Here is an 18,617-nt window from a genome sequence, read left to right on the forward strand (position 1 = left end):
TCCAAAGCCAAACTAAGTTACCATATTCTAAGGTTTTTCATTACTAAAGTATTGTGGAACAAAGGTAACAGGTGAGAAAACTAAATTTTGTTTGAATATCTGAAATTGAAAACACCCCTTATTTTGTCTTTTCATCCCTATTGACCCAATTATTTTGTTAAATATTCAAGTTTGTTGTTCATGCATTCAATATTCAGTTAAATCCATCTCAAAAACCTGCTTCCACCCGCAGATGTGTTGATTAAAACAACAAAACAAAAAATAAACTAAATTCCAAGGTTAAAAACTGAAAAATGAGTATGAAGCTTTTATCAATCAACTAACCCTGAGAAATGTTTGCGACGCAACCAATTAAAAGAATAACACAAAAAATGTAAATTCTGTTTTGAAATTCAAAATATTCACTTCACATAGTATACCAGCAGCTGTGGCAATATAAAAAGATATAAATATGTACATTTTAAGATACATACATAGCTTCAAAAAACAAAATAATGAATTGAATGGAATGGAATGAAAGGAATGTTTAAATTAATATGTTCATTCAACCAAGCAAAACCATTAAATCAATAATTTAAATAATTATCCATGAGAATATTGTGTAAAAGTACTTGAAACTGAGAAATGATAATGAAAAGTTTATTTCAGGGTTTTCAAGTTGTAGAACAATTATAATAATTTTTGAATGGTTTTGAGTATTGTATCGAATCAACAACTTATTGAATATGTTACGATTTTCTCTATTGGGATGAATGAAAGCTTTATGCCTCTAAATTTGTACGTATACAATCGAGGAATTAATTATTATTTAATTTCTGTACTATTTAATATCGCCAGGCGAAGCAGAACAGCAATTCCGCCTACAAGACAGTGGCGAAGTGAAGATAGTTATATCGAATCTAAAGTCCAAAAAAGCTGCTGGAGCAGACTACATCGCTGCCAAATTATTTAAAGCAGCAGGCGATAACTTGGTTAATAGTATGCACCAACTCATCTGCAAAATATGGTCCGAAGAAAGCACATTCCACGAGTGGAATCTTAGCATAGTTTGTCCAAGACTCAAAAAAGTTGGTCCTCTAAGCTGCACTAACTACAAAAGCATTATTCTCCTAAACATCATCGCATATAAGATACTTTCTGTCGTATTATGTGAACTTCCTAAGTCGTTCGTCAACAACCTGAAAGGCTCAGTGTGGCTTCAGACTAGGCAAATCCACCATTGACTAAATATTCACATAAAGTAGATCCTGCAAAAAACCTAGGAATTGAATGAAAACACATTATCAACTGTCATTTTGATAGAAGTAGGCTTGACTTGATAGTTAGGGAAATTTTTCTTGACTAACTTTCCAATCAACTTTCCATTAAAGTTGCCTTAATTGGAAGGTAATTTTTTTGGCAGCTGGCCAATCAGATACTAGAAACTTGCCTTCGTCTGAACCTGCCCAATGTCTAGTTTTGGCATCCCTGTCAACCTTGTCCGTTTGTGCAGAATGGCGATGGAGAATACACGCTGCTCTATCAGGTCGGAAAAGATCTTATCGGTGCTTTTGATGTCAAAAAATGTTTTAAAAAGGGGAATGCACTGTCATACGACTTCTTCAACATTGTTTTGGAAAGAATTGTGCAAAACTCAATTGTCAACATTAGAGACACAATCTTTCAGATCTCTGTCCATTTACTCGGATACTGCCATGATATTGACATTATTGGCAGATCAAAGCGTTCTTTCAGTTACACGGTTTTGAGAATTTAGACGGAAGAGGAGGAGATGGGTTTAGTGGCCAATGAAAACATGACCAAAAAAGAATACGTCTTAATGAAAAGGTGACTACAGACAAGTATGATTTTGAGGTAGTTAAGGACTAAGGAATTAAAACATTTTTTCCTTTTGCTATTCCAGTCATGATTATAGCTTTTATAATATTTCGTCCTAGGTGAGTAATCTGTAGCCGTGTACCATTACAAAACTTTGGTGCGTCAAAATTTCTCATTAACAGGACTGGAACACCAGCGTTCAATCTCAACTTATGAGAAGGCACCCCTGAAAATTATACTCTATGGTGTATGATGTTACTTGCTCCGTGTCCATAACGTTGTCTACTGAGAGGTACTCGATGATATCTCCATCCTCGTCCGACATAATTTGTTCGTTTATCTGGCTAGCTATCTCATTAGTTGGAGCTAAAATTGCCCTCTCACACAACAACTCCCCAATGCCTATATTTATTTGCAGGTTTGGATAGACATAACTTTTTAATTCATCTGTGCTACAGACAATTTGAAAGAATTCATGTTTCAACGTAATCGATCCGTTGAGGTCAAAAGTAACCCATGTCTTTTCTTAAGTCTCGAACTATCTCCGTATCAAATTTCATTTTTAGTTTAGGCGTAAAAGCGATCGGCCCACCTGAATTTTCCCATGGGAAAGGGTCATTTTCCCGGGGAAAAAGCATATGTCCATTCTCGGGTATCAAATTATCTCCATACCAAATTTCATGCAAATTGGTTCAGTAGTTTAGGCGTGATTAAGTAACAGACAGACAGACAGAGTTACTTTCGCATTTATAATATTAGTATGATAACATGAAATATTTAATTTTAAATGGTTTTTTGTTGTTTTTTTACTTAATCAAGGAGTTCCTTGTTTATTGGCAACATTGTACCACTCGGCTTGATAAGCTTCCAAAACATCATTCCAATTAGTTTTTTTCTCGGAAAAATGTTCTTGAAAAAGTCGTTAGATGTCAAACTAAGACTGAACAGTGGATGACTTATCAAATGCTAATTTTTTGGCAATCTGAAAGCCTTCCGAACTTTTCCAAAAGCGTTCAATTAGAAACAGTGGTAGTTCTCGTTTTGAGAAAAGAAGACAAAATTCAAAATCAAAATTTGATGTTAAAATCGACATACACATTAATATAATTAAATGCGCTGCTCGACAGTAGCATTTTATGTCCTAATTGTGCGTAGACTTTATGATCGCCAACGATAATATATCCAGGGTAGAAATATACAAAGTTATGAGAGAATTCCGCATGTCAATTAAATTGACATGACTTTTAGGTTTACCATTAAATTAAATAAAGCAAAGTTAAAGTAACCGGATTCAAATCTAGACCAATCAACATCTACCATACTCTTCGATTGAGGAAGGTTTAGCGAACCTCGTCTTCAACCTGTTCTGGATATGGCACGTCAACTAGACAGACCATCGTCACCAGGTCAAGCTAGATACTTGTTTACGCAGACGACATCGATATCATCAAGAGAGCCGTACAAGCTGTACATGATTTCTTCATCCAGGGGCCCTACTATGTAACTAGATTCTACTTTTGATTCTATTCGAAACTCATTTCCGATTCTACTTTCAAATCGTACTAAATATGAAAGTAGAATCGGATGCCGGTCATACCAACTTGTTTTCAAAAAATTGTGTACTTTCGAGCGAGTATCGAGTTGTTTGACAGTTTTAAAAACAAAACTAACAAAAAAAAATAAAACATCAAATTTTTGGATAAAAATAATTATTACAAAAATGGACACCGGTGGAATTTGGTTTAATTGGCAAGGAAATGAAGAACGGTAAGAGCAAATTGAACAAAGAAAAATAAGAGATAATTCCAGTACCCGTGGCATGATGGTTAGTGCGTTGGGCTGTTTGTTGTCAAAAGTGGCAATGTAACTTCTACCACAACATTCTCAATTAAAAATGGTCTTCAACAGGGAGCGGTGAATTCGCCGATTCTCTTCAGCATTTACACCAGCGATCTGATAGGTAGTCTTACAAAGGCAATTGCGTACGCCGACGATCTAATTGCGTACAGAACGGCCCAAAAGGTTGAGGTTATTAGAATTCTCTTGCAGCGTGATTTCGACAAGATTCAGCGATATTGCGACGACTGGAAACTGAAAATAAATGTCCAGAAGTCAGAGACAATTCTGTTCCGGACTCCGTTGGCTAGGGCCACGAGGGATACGTGTAAGAATTGGCGCAAGATGGTCATCGTTGATCTTCACGGGCAGCCATTGGCGAGCAAAAGTGTAGTGAAGTACCTTGGTATCTGGTTAGATCAGTATTTATATTTCGACAGACATATAAATGCTGCTCTGACCAGGGCCAGAGGAGCCTTCGCTCTGACGAAACGACTGTTTTTTAGCAGTCGGCTTGACCCCAGAGTGAAGGTAATTTGCTACATGGCCCTCATACGGCCAATGATCGTTTATGGTTGTCCTGTGTGGTTCAACGTTGCCCCTTCCCAGATGGAGAAGTTTCGGGTGTTCGAGCGGCAGTGTTTACGACGCTGTACCGGCTTATATCGAACAGCCGAATCTTCTTATGTGCATTACTATTCCAACGAGGTCCTATACAACGCGGCTCGAATCAACAGAATTGACAATTTCGTGATAAAACTCGTTCGAGGTCACATTGCAAGAGCTATGTCTTCGACCAACAATTTAATTTTCGGGGCGTTCTATCCGAACGACGAGTATTTTGAGAGTGCATGCTTGAGCGGCTTCATTCCCCCAGAGGCATTCCTCTTTTTAGATAGATGCGATCTGATACAGGATAGATTGGCAGTTCCGTTAATCTACCACGTCAGACGAAGAACCGTGGATAGGCGACTCCTGTACAATCGGGACGTCATGGCACAAGGCGGAGCAGAGCTCCTTCGGTTCAGTAGGGCTGTGTCCGAACGGGACCGAACTGATAGGGTGAAGCAGGAGAACCAGTTTTGGTGGCTTCAATCGGCACTTGATATTGGGTAGTCGGGATGGGGTTTTAAGCCTTGGCCGGCTTACATACTTGTTTTATGTTTAGGGTTTAGTTTTAAGTAGAATACATGGTGAAACGAAAAAAAAAAAAAAAAAAAAAAAAAAACATTAAAAAAAAATAAATACAAATAAAAAAAAAAAAAAAAGACAACGAAATATGAAAACCAAAAATGTTAGATAGTTAGATTTGCTGCTGTGGTTGTTCTAGTTTTAAGTAGTTTATAGGTAGAATAGGTAGTTTAAGTAAGTTTTTAAGTTTTATTTAAGGACCTTATTTTAAGTAGTTTGTAAGTAAAAATAAATTAAAAAAGGTTATTGATATTAGTTTTTTCAAAATTTTCTAATAAAAACAAAACAAATAAAATTTAAATTGAAGTAAAATAGATCTTAAGGCTGAAAGGCATTAGTAATTAGTGTTATAGTTTAGCTTAGAGTGTCCGTATGGGACCATTAAGTTAGTTGTAAGTTATGGATAATTAGGCTAGTTTTATGAATTTTTGTCTAGCTTTAAGATAGGTTTAAGATTGAATAAATAAAAATGAATTTGAAAAAAAAAAAAAAAAAAAAAAAGTGCGTTGGGCTGTCATGCAAGGGGTCTTGGGTTCAATCCCTGCCTGTGCCAGCTTAATTTAAAAAAAATAATTTTCGCGGGTACTGCCTCTTGCGAGGAATTGACAAATCCTTAAAGAGTAATTCTTGTCATGAAAAAGTGCTTTCTCAAACTAGCCGTTCGGATTCGGCCTTAAATTGTAGGTCCCTTCCATTCCTGACAACAGTACTCGCACACAGGAATGGTTGAGAGTTGTAAGTCACTAGGCCCTGGTTCACAACGGACTGTTGCGCCACCCCATTTGATTTTGAATTCCAAAATAATGGAGCTGAACAAGAAAAGCTTTGTACATAAAAAAGGTTATTTTTTAGCTATTATCGTTTTGGCAACACTTTTAAGACAGCTGACGCACGTTTTGTGTGTTTCACTGTCAAACATCTTCAGGTTGTTCTATAATTAAACCACGAATCGTCTTACAAACGAACAACGCTTGCAAATTATTGAGTTTTATAACCAAAATGCGTGCTCTGTTAAGAAAGTTCATCGCGCGCTTCTTTCATTTTAGGTTAAGTTTAATCGACCAACTGTAGCGGTTATTCGGGCTATTGTGACTAAATTTCGCACCAAATTTACATTGTTGGGCATTAAACCACCAACACGCTTACGTATAGTGTGAACTGAAGAAAATATCGCAGCTGTATCGGCTAGTTTTATTGATGACCATCAATTCTAGATTCGTCGCCGTTCGCAGCAATTGAGCCCTATAACTCAACAACGTGGAAAATTTTGCGGAAGGTTTAAGGTGTGATGCCTTTCAAAATACAGCTGGTGCAAGAATTGAAGCCGAACGACCTACTGAAATTGTGTTCAGCGAAGAAGCTTACTTTTGGCTCAATAGGTACGTAAATAAGCTGAACTGTCGGTTTTGGAGTGAATATCAGCCAGAAGCATTGCAGGAGCTACTAATGCATCCAGAAAAAGTCACAGTTTGGTGCGCTACTTCTTCAAAGATGATGCGAATCGTAACATAACTGGGAATGGTGAGCGCTACCGTGAGATGATATCAAACTATTTTTTGCTCAAAATGCAGGACCGGTCAATTGGCCGCCTAGATCGTGCGATTTAACGCCTTTAGACTATTTTTTGTGGGGCTGTGTTGAAGTTCATGTCTAAACAGAGAAGCCCGCTTCAATTGACGCATTGGAAGACAATATTGAAATCGGTGGTGACAAGACCGCTGGAATTGCACAGAATACCATGTCACTAATACTTGTCGAAGTTTTGTTGCAGTCAAAAGAGTCCACTGATGATGAATTTTGAAAGGAATCAAGAGAACAAACGAAAGCCGAAACCCTATTTTTGGCAAAAATTACGAATTCTCGGTGTATTTGAAGTGGTGGATGGAAGATGGAACTCTTATTCTACATTTTACTCACACTTAGACAAAAAAACTTCGCTCGCAAACACATTTGATGTAGAGCGATTATTTTTGTTTTTTTGCCTTGTTTTGAGTTCTACTTTCGAGTTACGTAGTTTTTAGTTTATTTGAAAGTTCATAAGAATATAGTTGACACTACTAGAACTATCCTCGTTGGTTCGAAAGTAGTCAAATGGATATAGGGTAAAATTTTTTCGAAATCGAGCAATTTCATTGTAGAACTGAGTTACATAGTAGGGCCAATTGGCCAAACAATCAAGGTCGCGGAGCATGAATTCGAAATGAAGGTGCAATTCTTCAAATTTTGAGTGTAAATTGTTACAGACGAAAACAACATACTGTACAGGACAGTGGTTTTGCCAATATTCATACTTGTATCCGAGTCCTAGGTGCTTAGTTAAAGGCATTCCAACCTCTTAGACGCGTTCGAGAGGAAGGTCTTGCGGAGAATTGTTTGTCACCTATGTGAGAATGTATGATTCCGAATCCACCGCGAAGCAAATATTGTGACAAAAAGTATGCTCTGTAGACTCCGGTGGGCTGGGCATCTAACTCTTATGAGCGAAAAGTAACCAACTTTCAGTCGTCGTCAGCTTCCAATCAGAATGAATGGAGAGACTTGTTGTATGAGGCTAGGACTGAATCCCTGCTCTAGAACCGACGATAAAAATTACATTATTCAACAAAACTACAAAAACCTTTCTAAGTTGGTTTCCCCGAAGCTATAATTCTCTGAAAAATTGTCTTTGTTAGCATCTGGATCTCAAATCAGAATCGTTTAATAATTTGAAATCTTCCTTGTGCAAATTTCTTTATCTTTAGATTCTTTTGAGAATATTTAAAAACGAATAACCCCAATATTGAGATTAAATGATTTATATACATTCTTAAATGAGGTTTTTAATTTCAACTAAATTTGAATATAACTGTGAACGTTTTAAGTGTCTCGCCTTTAAAGTTCGTTACTTTAGAACTAGCTGATATCCAAACTAAGGATGATTCGTGTCACTTTTGTAAAATAAGACTAAGAAAATGAACGAAAAGCAATCTGTGTCATTTAAACAAAAAAAAAAACTATTTTAAAAATTGAAATCCCAATTAAACAAAACCACAATCAAATTATCTACAGTTTATTAAATGCAGTTCATTATAAAAATATGGCCGCAAATAAAAATTATTACTCACTGATGAAACTAAAAACACACCATAATCATTTCATAACTAAGAGGAGGAGGCAGAGTAGCTCATAGCTTGTCGTTGCTGTTGCCGTCGTCGTCAGTTGATTGAAACCAATTGAAATGACCCCAAAGAGTAATATGTAATAAAGAAATTATACTTTTTTCAAACGGAAACTTTGTCCAATTTATTTATTGACCATCCTCGTATACCAACAACAATCCAAGTGGATAAATTAAAGCCTTCCCATAGAATACCCCGAGACGACAAACGATGACGGGAACGACAACGACAACTACAACGACGACGTATAATGGTCAACACTCATTTATTGTCAGGCCAGAGGCAGTTCAGAAATAAATCTTATACTATGGACGGAGGTACCGATTGAAAACACTTGACGGAAACTAAAAAAAATAAGAAACACACTAGTCTGGAGTGGAAGACTCACCTCTGCAGTTGGGATGTGCTGCTTTTCTTGAGTTTGCTCCATGTCGTAAATGCATGATCCGACCGTGACATGGAGACTTCTAGCGATTTTCTTTTAAGGATGTCATCCAAGTTGCTATGCAAATTGATAAAGTTTTGTTTGTTCTTCATCTGGATCTCGTTTGGTTCTGCTGCAAAATAAACAGGAATAGATTAAAACTACAATTCAATGAAAGTGAAAGTAACAAACTTTATTGTCCCTAGACAACACCGAACTCTACACCGACTTGAATGCGGACGAAAACAAAGCACAACCATCATAGTCGCTTCGTGTCGCGTAGTCGTGTGTCAAGGAACAAAGAAGTACTACATTGTGTATACTCTTTTATGGGTATTGCAATAGTTACTCACCATAGAAACTTTCATCCGAATACAGGGCGCTGCCCTCAAAGGCAATCGTATAGTTGTCCTTGTTCGCCTTGCAAGTCAGTATTATATCCCCATCGTCCGGATATGCATCCAGATCCAGGGAGTCAATACTGATGTGTGATTCCTTCACTGGCGAGAACAACAATTCTGACTTGCAGATAGAATTCTCAATCTTGTCGTCGTCCTTGTGATGTTGATGTTGATGCTGATACGCCGGAATGTGTGACAATAGCGAGTGAATGTCTTCCGCCCGGAAACTCTCCATATCCACCTCGGCTAGATTTGCGTCGATGTTCTTTGCCAAATCATCGTAGTATGATAATTCACCGATGCCATTGTAGGAGGCGGACAGCGAGGACAGGACACTCTGGTGCGTAACCCCATCTCGGTAGCCGTAGTCCAAGAACCACTGGTAATCGGAATTGTCATGAGTGAAATCGTGTGAAGAAGCTATGGAACAATTAAGAGGACCACCACCGCCACCATGAGTAACACCACCACCACCACCACCATTGATACCGCCGACGACGCCACCAGCCCCAATCATACCACCCCCACTTCCAATACCACTAGTTAAACCTACCAAATGGTTGAAGTGGTGATGCGGAGTTGTTGCATTACTATTGTAGTCTGATTCCGGGGTGGTAACCATGTTTGCAGCCATATTGCTGATGCTGCTCAAATTGTTGTTAAAGCTGCTATGGTTGCTGATGCCACCACCGTTGACTTGCTCATTCAGAATGATGCTACGCAGAGCGTTATTGTAGCGGTCCAAATTGTTAAGGACGATTTGGACGTTCTTCTTTAGACATTCGTCGGTTAGTTCGTCATCGTTGATGAGCAAATCATTGAGGTAGGGATTTGCTGATGAAAGACCGAAGGGATGATGCAAATTATTATGTGTTGCAGGATGAAGTGGATGTGGTGGAAAGCCATGACCATACAAATTATTAAATGGTGAATTATTAGGACTAGTTAATGGGCGTTTATAATGATTGTTGTGTTGTTGTTGTTGATGATTTTGATGTTGTTGTTGTTGATGAAAATTATGCTGGTTTTGATGATGATTGTGGGTCGGGGAATGTGGTGTTGTCGAAAGGGTTAATGGTTTCGCTTGATGATGGTGAGTCTGAAGATGATGATTATGATTATGGTTATGGGATGAGTTATGATTAAGCTGAGGCAAATGTGATTTTTGGTTTTCGTTTGTTGTTGAGAATTCTGTCATGCCACGTCGGGGTTTCGGTCCTAAAATTAAATAAGAAAACAAAATATTATTAGTTATGCAATAAGTTTGAACCTAAAAGAAAGGAGTGTTTAGAGGATGGGAAAGATTTTGGATTTGTATACATAACAATAGCAAGATCAAATTTAGCAATTCTTAGGGCGAAAAATTAGTTGGTATTAAAAAAGCACAAAGTTTGATGAGTCATACTTGTAATATTGACAATATGATATTTGATCCTTAAAAAATAGCAAAATACATATATTGGAGATGGACTACGACCAGGCGTAAGTCGCTCGGGTATATTGGACACGAGCTGGAAGTATCTTTATATACAGTAGTGTCAGGTACACATTTTGAATAAAGTGGATTTGATGGAACATAATCTGAGTTTTATAATACTTGACTTCCAACAACTACGGGAGAAATTAACGTTGTTTAAAGCTTGTTTGATATGTTTTTGGTATACATTTTGTTGGTCTTCAGGAACCAAACGCAAATATCTACAATATGACATCTATGAGACGTTTTTTTATTTCGATTGACGTATCTAATGTTCAAATGGTAAATTTAATTTTCTGGTCGGTCGAAAAATCCAGATTTGCAGATCTGATCTTTAGGCGGTCATCCCATGTGATGGGTTCAAAAAATCGATTTTTTGTTCATAAATTGCTAGTTTAATATGTCTAGAATACGGTAGTAAAGGGATTTTTCAAAATTCGAAGTCGTTTTAAAGATACAATTTCGGGCTGTTAAAAGGGATAGAACAAATAAAGGAATCGGTGGAAAAGGACCAGGTAAACTTACTAATAAAGTTATTCAGGAAATCTTTGATAAAGGTTTTGAAGGTAATGTTAAAAAAAATGTCGCTTACGGGATGCTCTATAGGCCACGAAGCCCATACTTCTGTCGAGAAACGTGATGAAAAGCGAATCTCATGTTCTGAGCGGCGAGTAAGTGATGCCGTTTAACAAGCCAGAATTTATTCAAGACCCCAATAATCTTCTTTGAAAGAGTTTCAAGAAGAAGAGGAAGGAATACTCCATGGAGCAGGCATCGGCAATTGAAAGGTAAGTTGATATTTCCTAGTTAAGATGACTTAAAACTTTAATCGAGTTTTTCTCAAAACTGTGTTTTTCAAATTTTCCTCCATCGTATCTCAACAACGGCTTGACCGAATGACTTGAAATTTACTGGGTTAGATTCAGCACATGTAAACACATAAAATGAACTTTCGACAAGCAAAAATTAAATTTTTATAGCAAAAAAAAAACCGCATAATTCGCGACTTTTTTTTCAAATGTCTCCCAAAAAACCAAATTTTGGTATATGCATTTGATGATAGTTCATTCCATGCATTTAGGCTCACAGATTAAAACGCCGTTTACTTTTCTTGTTTTAGATACGCCAATCAGCCGGAAACGTGGAGGAAGTGAGAGTCCATTTTTTCGAGGTGAAGTTGTTCACACAATATTTTTAATTCAAATTTTGTATTTATACTGTCGAACTATGTTAATACATGACAATTAACTTAATAAAGTTGTATCTATTTACTGATCGTTAAAAAAAATCATAAAAAATTCCTTAAAATACAGTCACATGGGATGGACCCCTTAAATCAAAAATCAACCATGCAATGCAAAAACAGGAACAGATTGCCTTTACAGATCTAGATCAAAAATAATTTGATTTAATTTACCCATGGAAAAGCCAATAAGCAACCCATCACTGTCAACTTTACATTCAGATTTGTTTTCGGTTCGTGACTCAAAAGAAGAAGAAGAGTTTGAAATATCATTTCTCCACAAAGTTTTTTGGACATTAGACCCTTTTTGAAGTGACTTTTGGTTTACAGAATTTATGATGAAACGTTAAAATAAGTTGCCTTAAAAGATCAAATGTGTCAATCAGAATTATTGTATTTGTTCAATCACAAAGACAGCTAAAGATATCAAAATTGTTAAATTAATGCAGGAAGAAAGTCTACAAATTTGATTTTTAATCAAAAATATAATTATTTTTTACGAAGCTTAAAAAATCAAAATTGCATAGATTTGTTTTATCTATGGAAAACGCAATAACTAGTTTGTCATTTTAGTTATGAAATATCATTGGATTGAATAATACTACCAAAGTTTATTTGAAAATCTTTAGTAGACTTATGAAGGGTTTTTCAATAAAAGGTCTCATTTTACATAGTCCACTATTTCGGTAGCTGTCACTTTTTAAGCTGTCATTTCATGGCATTTGACTAGTAAAAATTATGATACATATTACTAAAACGATATACGCTACAAGAACACATTAAAATTATTCATCTTCACTAGAAAAAAGTAAAGTAAAGTATTTTTGGGTCGTCGTGAACCAGATTCTCAGGCCGACAAGTTAGTAATGTGAAGAACCAAAACCGTGTGGCGCTTCCATCCCTCAAAAACAACTGAGAAAATTGCTGCTGTAGCTTATTGGGTCTTTAAAATATATTCAAATTATCCATGTTTTCATATCAAAGAGGTAACGTTCCGTTACCGATACAGAACTGTTGCATTTTGGGCTAGGTAAATACAATAATGATTTTTTTCAGGTTCTCAGGAGTACATTTTTTTTCTATGAGGCCACGTTAAATAAAAGATCTATACCAATGTTTCAAAACTAATTCAAGACCTAAGCAATGTTATTGGTAAAGTTATAAGCGCCTAAGCATATTTTATAAAAGTATGTAAGGTGCAATCGTAGCCCTGACGGCCATTTGGCTGTTTTCGTACCTTATAGTTAATGACATACCTTTCCTCTTTTATTCACTTCTTCCTTTTTTATTACAAAATGAAACATTTAATTGGAAAACTATGTATCAGTACGGAGAAAGCAAATATTAACATAGATCTACTAATTTGATGTTAAATGAAAAATAAGTAATTTTTCTTTGTCCAATGGAACATAAAAATTGACTTTGATAAATCAATATTAGATTGATTTATTTTACCTACATGAAAAACACAATTAGTGTGTGGGAGACTTTAATGTTATGTTTTAGGTTGTCAATAAATGTGTTTTGTTGGAAAATCTATCAATATATAGTAGGATTCCACAGGAATAACAAAAACAATATCCGCAGTATGAATACTACCGATAAAATTTAAAGTAGAATCTTACTACGGATGGGTTTTTGACATTTATATACGAGTCTCGAATGAATTTTATGTGATTTAGTTTTTAAATGTTGGTACCATTGATTTGCATGGCAGTGTTCGTTAAGTAGTTGTGCATTTGGATTGATGTGTTTTCCATTGGCGAAATAAATCAATCTGTTCCTATTGATATTATTTAGTTTTGTTAAAGAAAATGGACTAACTGGGCTCATTTTGAATGAGAAAACAATGGAAAAGATAATTAAGTTTTGCTATGTCTTCACTAAAGATCTATCTCAGTTTAGATTCAATAAATCTTTTTAGTGTTTCCACCGCACAAGAAGATTTAAAAGTGATTAAATTTGACAGCACTTTCTAAAATGCAAATAGTTTTCCGATGTTTCTTATGAAATCGATTGGAATCAAACTCATTTCAACTCGATTCAGCTATATAAAGGATTGAGACGAGCTTCAAGCTCGCTTCAACACCGCATGTTAATGAAGTAGTCTACGAACAAACCCCTCTTCTTGAAGTTTTTATTTTTTTCAAAGCTGCAATTGTTAAATGAACTTTCTAATAGAATCTCAATTTCCGGGGGTTTTCTTACCAATTCTTTTTGAAAATTGTCCATTTCATTAGTTTTAGTTAGTTTTTTTGTTGCTGAAGTTAATTTTAACTTTTGATTTTCATAAAACTTTCTTCTATTAGTTTTTTTAAAAAATATGCCACTTTTAAAAAAGCTTAAGATAACCAAAACTGCTGAAGTTAATTTTAACTTTTGATTTTCATAAAACTTTCTTCTATTAGTTTTTTTAAAAAATATGCCACTTTTAAAAAAGCTTAAGATAACCAAAACCGGGCTTTAAAGACTCAATTATAATTCAAAATATCCCTTAGCAAAAAATTGCATCATGATTCAGAAAATTCTAATTAATTATGAGTCTTTATTTAACTCTATATTAAGTTTTGGGCAAACCTTGAACTTAATACGCTCATAGTTTAGAAAAATGCGTTTTGGAGTTAAATTTTGGAAATTGAAAACCATTGAAAAGTTGCAATTTGATTGTCAGTTACAATAACTTGTCGACTAGTGTAATCTTTTGTGGGGTCTTTCTTGGTCCCCTATTACAAGTCAAACAATTTTATTTCTGTATGTCAAAAAGATTCACTCTTCTGAATAAATCTTCAAAAATTCTAAGAACTTACTCCCCCGAAATGATTTTTATACTCCATTGCATAAATTCTTTCTTTCTTAAAAAAGACAACAAATCGAAACTCTTACGTCCTAAATTTTTCAATATTCATTTTTCAGACCATGGCCACCCAAAATGAATAATCATCATTGTAATTTGTAGAAATATGTATGTTTTTGAACAAAAGGCATGAATTTGACTTCACACGCTAGATTCAAATTAATTGCCTTCCATCATTGCGCATTTTTATTAATGTTAATCAATTTTATGCTCACTTCACTCTGTACATAAATATGTACAATCTTTAGCAGCTAAAAAGTCATTATATTAAAATCTATCACATTATATAAACCAACAGAGCGTGTTCTATAATAGCACATGTTTATCTTTATTTTTTTTTTTAATTTAACATTGAACAATGAACATACGAAAAACAAAATATTAAATCTTGTATGCATCTTGAATGATTTTCAAACTTGTGCTCGATGAAGCATATAAATTGTACCAACATTAGAATCGGAAAATTATATAAAGAAAATTATTCAAACTTTTTTGTGTGCTTGATAAAAATATAATTGTTAGTCCTGTAAGTAATACAAAAATAAAAGTCTTACAGCTCGAGGGGTACAAAACATTCTTTGAAGGCGAATCTGGTTTGGTTGAGTATTTTTTAGGTTGTTTTTGTTCTGTTGGTCATGCATGATTTCATGCAAGCAGACCATTAAACATTGAAGTCAAAATCATAAATTATTATTTACACAGGGTGACCCTTGTCAAAGATGAAAGATGTGTTTGTGTTTTAACGATAAGTGACAGTAAATTCATTCAAAATTAGTTAAGTACGTAGTTGACACATAAAGGTGGATTTTAAAAAGTAGTTAGTTAATAAACTTTTAGGCTAATATTACATACAAACAGCAGCGCTTTAAAATTTCTATCGTTATCAGATCCGTGAAATGACTTCAATTTGAAGTTTAGTTATTTTATTTACTTTTACTTGGTCAGTTTATGTTTTAAAGATCTTAGAGATTTCCGTATTTTCAGAAATATAAACAAAGTTTGTCATACAAATTTCTCACTTTTGCTGTCAGAAATCTGAGAATTGAATTTTTATGATTCGATTTCTTGAGAATTCTGAGAAAAAATTCAGAAATCTTAGAAAAACTAATTTTTGTATTGTTTCGTTAAAATTTTTAACAAAATTTGACCATACGAATTGAACAAAAATGTGATCTTTATTTTTAAATCTGTCAAAATATCGTTTCATTGCGCAATTTTTCTAGTTAAAATTAAAGCTGTAGGTATAAATTTGTCCATGGGCTACGATTACGGCACAAACAAAAATACAATAATGTCAGTAGTTCAAAAAGAATATGATTTTTGATTTGTTAAAATTACATCATTTTATTTAAAAAAAAAAGTGTTCAAATATGCAATCACTTTGAACTAAATTCATTAATTCAATTTTAAGCAAGCATTTGACAGCTATTTTAAAAAAATATTCTACCGACAAAGAAGACTTGAAAAATATAAATTTAACTATAATTGTCACGCAAAAAACTGAATTAATTTCATTAAAAATAAGCTTTTTATTGGTAAATATAAAAGTGATTTTCGCACTGAATAGGACCAGTTAGTTTTTGGTTTAAAGTTGATAGCGCTGGCATTTGATACCTGTCAAACACAGCTGTCATTTGAAGTGTCATATTAGTTGAATGCTTCCAAAATCAACGCAAAAATTTGAATTAATTTAATTAAAAAGGAATTTTCAATTGGTAAATTTATATAGGCTTTTCGCATTGGAGGGTGTATGTATATAGGGCCAATCATTTATTGGTTTCAAGTTAATAATACTGCGATTGGTCACCCGTTGAACTCATCTATCATTTAAGTTGAATGCTTTCCATTTACGATAATCGGTGGCTTAACAATACACAAAAAACGTAAATTTATGAAATTATCTAATCAAAAATGCATCGCTGTGTGTTCTATATTTAACTTTACTATATTGATCAGTACCCGTGGAATGATGGTTAAGTCTTGGGTTCGATCCCTGCCTGTGACAACTAAAGTTTTTTTTCACGGGTACTGCCTCTAGCGATGAATTGACAAATTCTCTTGTCATGAAAAAGTGCTTTCTCAATCGTTCGGATTGGGCATATAAACTGTAAGTCTTCTCCATCTCTGCAATCACTCGCACACAGGAATGGTTGAGAGTTGTAAGTCACTAGGCCCTTGTTTTTCTACAGACTTTTAAGCCACCTAATTTATTTTATATCGATCAATTTACAATTTTGTTCCATAATTCGCTCGAAAAAAAGAATTTTTGGACTGTAATCCAAATTCACAAAAGCAAATTTTCATATATATCGTGTCCAATTTTATTAAAAATCGCGATTTCGATTGTCAAATTAATAAAGTTTTCCCTGGGTAAAATAAATCAATATATTTTTGATCTAATTTTGCAATTCATCGGACAAAATAAATTGATTTATTTTTGATTTAGGATCAAATCTGCCTAACACAATTATAAGAAAATGTTTAGATGGATATTTGATAGCTCTACCGCACTCGTTGACAAGTACACGAAAAATGTTTGATGGAAATCTGAATTTAGCCATGAAAAATCGCATTAGACGTCAGTTGATGTTATATAATTGATGACATAATTGTGAATTTTAATTTTTGATCCATACGAAAAAGTAGATTGATAAAATAGATTGGCGGAAAGAGAACAAACTTTTCATGTTGCGTTAAATTTTGAAAAAATCGCTGCTTGACAAATCTGCATAAAAAAAAATAGCTAGGGAACACCCTATTTTTGCACATTAAGAATTTCGTTCCTTTTATGAATGTTACAAAGTTTTTCATTTTTATTAAAAGTTACCTAAATGTTCTTCATTTTTTAAAAACACGTACAAAATAGCAAACTATATAAGCACATACATTTTACCATCACACATAAAACATTGGTAATCTGCATTATTTTCAAGTTAAGCAAGCAGCACGTTTAAGTTGACTTTGACGTTGACGTTGTTAGTTACAGTCTTGCAACTTGCACCACTAATTACCTTAATTACACCAGGGATATGGTTATTTTGCACATCGACAATTTACTTGAGCTTTTTTAACGATTGACATCTACTAATGGATTGCATAAGTGGCACTTTGCGCAGAGACCTTCAAAGGTCAAACATAACAACTGAACAACGAATGAAAAAGGGTGAGAACACTTTTGGGCTGAGTTTTCAATCCTCATAGTATCTATATAAGATGTAGCTGCATAATATCTAAGTTTATATAGTAACATAATGTAGGTAATCCATTGTTACAGTTAATTAAGTTTAGATATAATTTTCTTTTGTTTGACAATTTTGCAACATGTTCTTTTGTCTATCGATTTATTGTTATTTTGTTTTTCAAGAATGAAAGAAAAGTGGTATGGAAAATTCATTGTACTAAGAGTTTGCACTATAGCTCCAGGAGAGGTATATTTTCTTTTCCTTCTTTTCTTATTTTTGTTCTTTTTGGGTGGCTGGCAGTATTGATTTTTCTATTTGCTCTTTTGTGCATCTAGAGAAGACAGGACTTGTGTCATTGAAAACAAAAATACAAAACAAAATAAAATATGAAATTTCAATTGAAACAAAGTTATGGGAATTTTCTTTAAAAAGCTTAAAAATACTTTTGGTTTTTTTTAGTTTTATATTTTTTTGGTCTTAGGCTTTACAAAATAGAGAGTTTAAGAGTTATATAAAGATTTTATGACAGTTAGCCAAATGTCACTTTTGAAGATAGAGTAAAAGTGGGAGCGTTCACTAAGCTAGTGAATACATAGTCAAGTCATTTTGATTGGCTATATGTTATTACACAATGCATTGAAATTTCCCCTACGACGTGACATATTTAAGGCTTTTGGCTACAAAGTTAGTGGACACTGATTTTGACGTTTTACAACCAGCTGCACGGTAAAGACACAAGAATTCAAAAAGAAAGTAATCGTTTAGTACTTAAATAAAAATCTCTCATATTATATATTAAATTTGTTTTTATTGAATTTAAAGAAAAGAAAGTTCTGAAAACACAAATGTGTCTTTTTTGACATATTAACATTTGTTGACTGTTTCGGATTGACTAGCTTTTTAGTGAATATTCTCATTTAAAAAGCTATTTGAGTTTTGACTACGTAGCCACTAGCTTAGGATGCGTCCTATTACACTACTTATAGATGACAGTTAGCTAAATGTCACATTTCAAGCTGTCATTTTTTGACAT

General features: G+C 34.3%; 1 protein-coding gene across 8 annotated transcripts in view; it reads right to left on the bottom strand.

Annotated features, from left to right (window-relative positions):
- Nucleotides 1–18,617, bottom strand: part of LOC129954080 (M-phase inducer phosphatase) — an 80,179-nt gene that overhangs the window by 8,947 nt on the left and 52,615 nt on the right. For 5 of the 8 annotated variants that reach the window (XM_056067744.1, XM_056067749.1, XM_056067743.1 and 2 more), the window contains 2 exons: nt 8,781–10,046; nt 8,392–8,560 (listed from right to left, as the gene is read on the bottom strand). In XM_056067744.1, coding sequence (XP_055923719.1) covers nt 8,392–8,560; nt 8,781–10,046 — 1,435 coding nt within the window. The remainder of the gene's footprint in view (nt 1–8,391; nt 8,561–8,780; nt 10,047–18,617) is intronic. The other 3 variants (XM_056067750.1, XM_056067745.1, XM_056067748.1) reach the window with 2 other exon arrangements.

This window comes from Eupeodes corollae, chromosome 1 (assembly GCF_945859685.1).
Source record: "Eupeodes corollae chromosome 1, idEupCoro1.1, whole genome shotgun sequence".
Classification (NCBI taxonomy): domain Eukaryota; kingdom Metazoa; phylum Arthropoda; class Insecta; order Diptera; family Syrphidae; genus Eupeodes; species Eupeodes corollae.